The sequence below is a fragment of the Octopus bimaculoides genome, chromosome 25, assembly GCF_001194135.2.
Source record: "Octopus bimaculoides isolate UCB-OBI-ISO-001 chromosome 25, ASM119413v2, whole genome shotgun sequence".
Lineage (NCBI taxonomy): Eukaryota > Metazoa > Mollusca > Cephalopoda > Octopoda > Octopodidae > Octopus > Octopus bimaculoides.
Window position 1 is genome coordinate 21,197,123 of NC_069005.1, and position 7,527 is coordinate 21,204,649.

At 37.6% G+C, this 7,527-nt stretch overlaps 1 protein-coding gene across 1 annotated transcript in view; it reads right to left on the bottom strand.

Moving 5' to 3' along the window:
- LOC106878721 (7SK snRNA methylphosphate capping enzyme) overlaps window positions 1-7,010 on the bottom strand; it is a 47,415-nt gene extending 40,405 nt beyond the window's left edge. Inside the window, exon 1 of the mRNA XM_014928029.1 lies at window positions 3,276-7,010. Within this exon, the coding sequence (XP_014783515.1) occupies window positions 3,276-4,742 (1,467 nt within the window). The 5' untranslated portion in view covers window positions 4,743-7,010. The remainder of the gene's footprint in view (window positions 1-3,275) is intronic.
- Window positions 7,011-7,527: the final 517 nt, after the last annotated feature.

The following is a 7,527-nucleotide window of genomic DNA, read 5'->3' on the forward strand; positions in this document are numbered from 1 at the left end:
TTTAAATCAGAATTTAAAATATAGAGTCCAGACTTTTTACGTAAATCCCAGCAATAGACTATTAAATGTGTTAATGCGAGCTGGCCGAAGCGTTAGCACGCCGGGCGAAATGCTTAGCAGTATTTTGTCTGTCGTTACGTTCTGAGTTCAAATTCCGCCGAGGTCGACTTTGCCTTTCATCCTTTCGGGGTCGATAAATTAAGTACCATTTACGCACAGGTGTCGATGTAATCGACTTAATCCGTTTGTCTGTACTTGTTTGTCCCCTCTATGTTCAGGCCCTTGTGGGCAATAAAGAAATAAGAAAGATATTGAAAAACAATACATGTCAGAGTGACAAAGAAACAAGGAAGGTATCAGGTGGTCATGAGATTTGCTAAAAATAACAGCTAAGTAGCTCTTAAATCACAAACCAAAAAGTTTTTTTTCCTTTTTTGGTTTTTGCAAAATCACATGATTTTCCATGTGTAGAACACAAATTCGCAAAATTTCTTTGAAAATTCCTAAAAATAAAGAAGTTATGGAGGAGGTTATATGGTATGCTTAAAGCAGAATTCTGCCAGTCTAAATTGGTAAAGACAGAAACTGTGTGGAAGCTCAAAGGGATAATTCCTGTTGTTGGGCAAGAGGCTCAGTATGTCCCTTGGTTTAACATTACCACACAGCTCTTAGGCACCTTTTAGTGGAGTACACTGTTTCAAGCATTCAGGTCAGGTCTCTGATCCAAGGATAAATAAATTCTACCATTTTGGAGGGAACCTAAAGTAGTTCATGGATATTGGTTTTATATCTTGAAGAGGGATGGCTAGATGAGTTCCAACATGCAAACTTGCTCTACATAAGAAATAAGTCTTCATTGGTGCTCAATAGAGAATTATTGACAGAGTTCATTAGTTACTGAGCTTAAATATAGAAAAACAGAGGTTAAAGCCACATATTCTGAAGGGAGGGAGACCGTCAATTTAATTAACCCTAATACCTGACAAGCAGGTATTTTATTGACCTGGGAGGGATGAAAAGATTAGTAGACGTAGGTTACACTTGAACTCTGAATTCCAGAAGAACTAAATACACTCTCTCTCTTTTGCTTGTTTCAGTCATTTGACTGTGGCCATGCTGGAGCACCACCTTTAGTCGAGCAAGTCGACCCCAGGACTTATTCTTTGTAAGCCTAGTACTTATTCTATCGGTCTCTTTTGCCGAACTGCTAAGTTAAGGGGACGTAAACACACCACCATCGGTTGTCAAGCGACGGTGGGGGGACAACCACAGACACACAAACACACACACACATATATATATATACATATATACGATGGGCTTCTTTCAGTTTCCGTCTACCAAATCCACTCACAAGGCTTTGGTCGGCCCGAGGCTATAGTAGAAGACACTTGCCCAAGGTGCCACGCAATGGGACTGAACCCGGAACCATGTGGTTGGTAAGCAAGCTACTTACCCCACAACCACTCCTGTAACAAAACTTTTTTTTTTGTTGTCTTTGGTTAGTAAGTGTCATTTCTTATTTGCTTCTATCCCTCTATCTAGAATTTGAAGGAAATGACTACTATTCCCTTCAAACTTTGCTTTTGTGACCTGAACATCAATGTTTTGAAACTGATCTATTTTTCATTACATTTCAAACAGATTCAGCACTGAGATGATGAAGTGAAATATAGTTATGGCAAATATTCTGCTCAATAGCACAGATTTGCTCATCAGTTGCTTGACCATAAGCACGTCCCTTAGTAGCTGATCATGAGTAGTAGTGGGGGAACATATCAGCCATGTGTTGAGAAGGATTCTTTGAATAAATGTAAGGAAAGCAAAGTTTGAAAGAAATATTAGCCATTTTTCATACTTTCTAGGGGAAAGAAATAACAGTTGCTACCCAAGGACAAAAATTGTGTTACACAGGGATATGTTTAATCCTGCAATTTAGCAGTTTAATAATTAGGATTTCTTAATCACATGACTCAAATTTTGGAGGAGCATAACTGAAGCAACCAGAAGTATATTACTGACAGTTGTTGCAAGCTAACATGTAAGTAGTAGTAACCAAATCTCCCTCAAGTCACACTCTTAAAAAATAGGAAAGATGCGTTGGATATAGTGATCCTGGATGCACTATCTTTGAATAAAAAATGGCAAGGTCATGGTTGGAGTGCATTTGATCATTGGTTTATTTAGTCAAAGCTGACTTAGGGCTAAATAACAGCAAGTACATATTTTGGCCAAGCTGGAAGTAATAAAATGTCAACCATGAGGAGAATTTTGTGGCTGTGTGGTAAGTAGTTTGCTTACCAACCACATGGTTCCGGGTTCAGTCCCACTGCGTGGCACCTTGGGCAAGTGTCTTCTACTATAGCCTCGGGCCGACCAAAGCCTTGTGAGTGGATTTGGTAGACGGAAACTGAAAGAAGCCCGTCGTATATATGTATGTGTGCATATGTTGTGTATCTGTGTTTGTCCCCCCAACATCGCTTGACAACCGATGCTGGTGTGTTTACATCCCCGTAACTAGTGGTTCGGCAAAAAGAGATCGATAGAATAAGTACTAGGTTTGCAAAGAATAAGTCCTGGGGTCGATTTGATTCGACTAAAGACGGTGCTCCAGCATGGCCGCAGTCAAATGACTGAAACAAGTAAAAGAATAAAAGAAAGACATAATTAAATACTGCAAAATATTTTTGCCTGAAGATTTAGAGCAGTGGTTATCAACCATTTTTTGCCTGTGAACACCTTTGATTCCTTCTTTACCAGACCTCCATAGCCACTTAATGTATACAAAAAAAATCTTACTGTATTTTAATAATCAGATACCATTAGGAATTACATAAACAGATTTAAATATTTTGTGTATTGTAGAAGTATAATCAATTTATTGCATGTAAATTTTAACAACTAAACCTTGTATGGAACCCCAAGAGCCATATAGACCCTGGTTTGAGAATCACTGGTCTAGAGTTTCTGTCACTTTTTTTATAACAACAAATAAGAACATCTTTTTTGTTTTGCACACAAAAAATAAAGTTTAACTCTTTCGTTACCAACCCACCTGAAACTGTCTCTGGCTCTCAGTACAAATGTCTTGTTTTCATAAGTTTTGAATTAAATTCTTCCACCAAACCTTAGTCACAATTTATGTTCCTAACACTAGCTTAATGATAATAAAGTTATTTTACTAAATTCTTTGTTATATTTAAAATAATTGAGAGAAAAACAGCATCTCAAAATAAATACAGTAACAAAAGAGTTAAGAAAAATGGTGAACTTACCTGTCTAAAACTGACATTTTGTGGAAAGACTCTTGGCTGTGATTCTTCGTGGTAGGGGGCAGCTAAAGGACCATAACTCAGCTTACAGGATGCCGGGAACTTGTTTTGGTCGTTTTTACTCATATAATGCCGTATGTTGTTCCGAGCAGCAGAGATCAGTTTACTGTCAATATCAAGTCCTACAATCATCTGGGGTTTGAACTCACGGGCCACAAATAAAGTCAGATGCCCAACATTACAGCCGATGTCCAATACTTTCTTGCCCTCAAACCACTCATGTTTGAAGCAGTTGGTACGATGGTCAATGTCATCGGTGTTGCGGTAACCGTAGTAGCGATTGTAATTACCATAGATGAATCGAGCGGATTTCGAGTTGGCACTGTTCCCTCCCTTACCCCCTCGATGGCTCTGACGTTTTCGATTTTTTCGAGTGATGGTAGGCTTCCCAATGTCATTGGGACAGCTTTCAGCTCGACTAAAGCTTTTGGAAGCTGGCAAATTGGAGTCAACTGTCCGGCTTTCTGAGAAACTAGCTAATCGCCTTTTGCGGTTTTTAGGTGAAAGCTGAGGTATAACTGGCGAGACAATTTTATCTTCAGATTTCACCTTGTGATTTTCACTTGTCTCAGTATTTGATGTTGATCCAGTACCAGACGACAATGAAGACAATACAGGTGTGGAGACAGATAATGTCAATGGGGCAACAGCAGATCTATTATGCCTGGGGGTAACAACAGTGCTGGTTGGTACGGGTACACTTTCATCATCTATTTCAATCTTCAGAGCTTCAGCAAGTATCTTCTTCTTCTCAGACTCCTTGGAAAGACATATTGGTGTGGTTGGAGTTGTTACTGAGTCGCCAGTTGTATTGCTTTCACTTTTTTTGCGACCTTTGTGTCTCTTTTTCCTTTTGGCATTCATTTTTGCTGGCGTTAGGGGTTCATTTTCCATATCGGGTTCGTTCAGGTTGAGTGGATCAAACTGGTTTCTGGGCATGACAACTGCAACATCACGCCGATGAGCAGGTGTTGGGACAGGAGATGACTGAGGCGTCCGCTCATTTAGAGCTCTGTTCACTTCCTCATCGCACAAACTGTTCAGATTTAGGGGATCGTTAATGTTCCCACCTAAGAGAAATTTAGTTGGCAGTATTATCTTTTCACCTTTCCTCCGCTTCTTATTATGATAGTTATCAGCTGCTCCAGACCTGTTCACGAAACGGGACCGTTTGCGATGAATGGGATAGGAGAACTTGACGCCATCTCCTTTCCCGTGTTTCGCCGGTTCATTTTCCATGTCAAAATTCTGACAATCTCGACTGTTTTCTAAATCGCCCATTGGCCTCACATTTCCCGCATGTGATTTCACCTTTGTGCTCGCCAAGACTGATGCTTCTGCAGGTCGGCATTTGAAATCTTTCAAATCAAAATGTGGTTTCACAGCCGTTTTCAAGTCAACAGCACTCATGATGTATTTTGAGGAGATCTTCAAAATCTTAAGAACTTTAATTCGAGTCTTTTATGTTATTTGATGAATACACACACTCACACACACATCCAAGAACAATTAATAAAAGTTTGAAATACTGTTTATAAATGTCAAAATTGTGTGTATTAGGTGTATTTAGATGTGTCGTGCGCTTCTTTGGGAAATCTATTTTAAATAGAGAAAGTTTTTAAAAAAATGTTTATATAAATCCAACATGTTTAAAACTAAAAAATTACGAAACAAAAAAAAAGCAGTATCAAAGTCTTTAATAAAGAAATATAGTTGCTGCTATGTAGTAAACATTTGACTAGCGATATCACCGATTTAAGTGAAATATTGTTGATACTGGAACTTGTGAGGGTGTAAGATGAGGAACCACAACAGTAGGAGGGTAATTAATTCTTTGAAGACAACTACCAATACTATTATTATTATTATTATTATTGCAACGAAAACCACCACCACCACTTGCACAAGTGTGTGGGGCCGATCTCCTCCTCCGGTGCACGCTGGATACAAGACAAGCACTCGAAGAACTGCTTGCAGAATCTCTTAGCGAAACCAAAATATTTCTGTCGATTCGGCAATGATTGGTACGCAAAGGAAAACTAGTGTGACGACTATAACTACGAGTATACAGCAGTTTACAGGACTTGGTCGTCATCCTCTTCGAGGAAGTTACCAAAGCTAATTTATATATATATAAATATATATATATATGTATATATAGACAAATGCAAGTGTTATCTAAAAAGGTGGTTATTTAAAATCTTTTAAAAGTTGTTTAAAAGCTGGTAACTATTTTCTCAATACATTTAAAGAATAAACATGGTTTAATTAAAATAATAAATGACAGAAAAAAATTGATAAGTAAATGAACAATATAAAAAAAAGTACAAAATTAAGTGATAAAGTAAATAACGCTGCTAAAACGTGTTGTTTTTTGTTACATCAGAGAAATTTTTTAAAGTAATTTCGAGACTGACACTAGAACAGTCAGTCGAAGGAGGGGAACATGAAATGAAAAACAACGCACATGTAAGGGGGATTGGACTGGCTTGGATGTCGTTGTTGTGATGGCGGTAATGACAACAATAAAACGGTGTGATGAAAAGAGGAAGATGAAGAAAGAAAGTAAAGAAAGGAAACAAGCAAAATTACAGTGATGTGAATGTACGTGCACACGCACGGAACACTATGCTGTATAGTAATACAGGTAATACTACAATATACGCGGTGGTTATGTAGGTATACGAGTGTATGTTTGCATGTGTGTGCATATATATATGTATATATGTGTGTGTGTGTGTGCGTATACGTTAGACAACGAGCATGTGCACGCAGGATACAATAGATTTTCAAAACAAAAACTATGTTGTTCAAAGAAAATAACAGTTCCCCATGTAACTTTGTTTAAACTGTTTGTTGGTGCATGTACCCTAAGGTGCGAAGTTGGATGTTAATGAGATTATATCACTGAACAAATACAATATATAACACATATATGTAGAGAGAGAGAAAGATGCAAATTAGAGGCTTAGATATCATGCACATGTATGTAAATATATACATACATTACCGAAATCTTGTTTATACATGTTAATGTGTATATTAAATAATTTGCATACGCATCTATTGCAATGTGTGTGTAAGAAAAATAAATGTAGATTTTTAAAGTAACGTGTTAATGTAGACAATTAACTGTTTTTCGATAGAAGAACATGTTACAAAGAAAAAAGGTAGAGAAAAATTGTTGACGTTAAGGAATAAATAATCAAGGAAAGACGGAAAGAGAAAGAAAGACGAAAGAAGGCGTATAACGGAGGTATAGAAGAGAGTGTTGAAGTCAGATAAGCGAAGAGAGAGAGTGACGAGGAGAAAGCGTAATGTTGAAAAGAGAGAATGCAAGAGAAGAGGTGTAGTAAAGAGGAAAATGAAAGAAGGGGAGGAGGTAGAGTAGAAGTAAATTAGAGATAAAGTAAAGGTAAAGAGATAAGAGAGAGGCACACACATACGTATGTGTATACTGCTGCTGCTGTTGTTGTTGTTGTTAACAAGAAGTGGGTTTTCGCGCAGTTCTCAGTCAGATTATCTCGGCTTCAACTATTTTCGAATTCTTTTTTTCAATAATTTTCAAGAACTTTTCTTTCCAATTTCTTCTTTCCCAATTATTCTCGTTCGTCTCGACCGATGCAGCCATCCAAACGTCCTGCTGCGACTGGCACAGCGGCACGATTGAATTGCGCATGCTTCTCTCGCAGCATTCTGGGTATTTGTCATGCAAAGGTGAAGAAACCATATTTCAAGGGAGATAATAAAAAGCCATGGCTGCCACAAGCAACTGATCAAAGTGACACTAACTGGCTTTTATATTTAATATTATACCCTTACTACGCGAATCATGAAGGCAAATTATTTTTAAAAATGCTAATACCAAAACAACAACGAAATGTGTGTTTAATTAAAAAAGAAACCCAGCTCTTTTCCGACCAAATCCTTATTCAATGCCTTCACTTAAACGATTTTACTGATTAACACTTTAAACCGCCCTGTCGCCTTTATCCGATAAATTTGTTACAAATATTTTATAAATGTCTTTATTTCTTAGCTGCTTTGCTATATATACGCATATGTTCATACTTATAATTTGTGCTTGAGGATAACAACCCTATTACAACCTATTACTGTTTTATGAATTTCAGGGTAGCTTTACTAAAGCCTTTTTTTCTCCGATGTTCTATTCCCCCCACCCTTGGCTGTAACT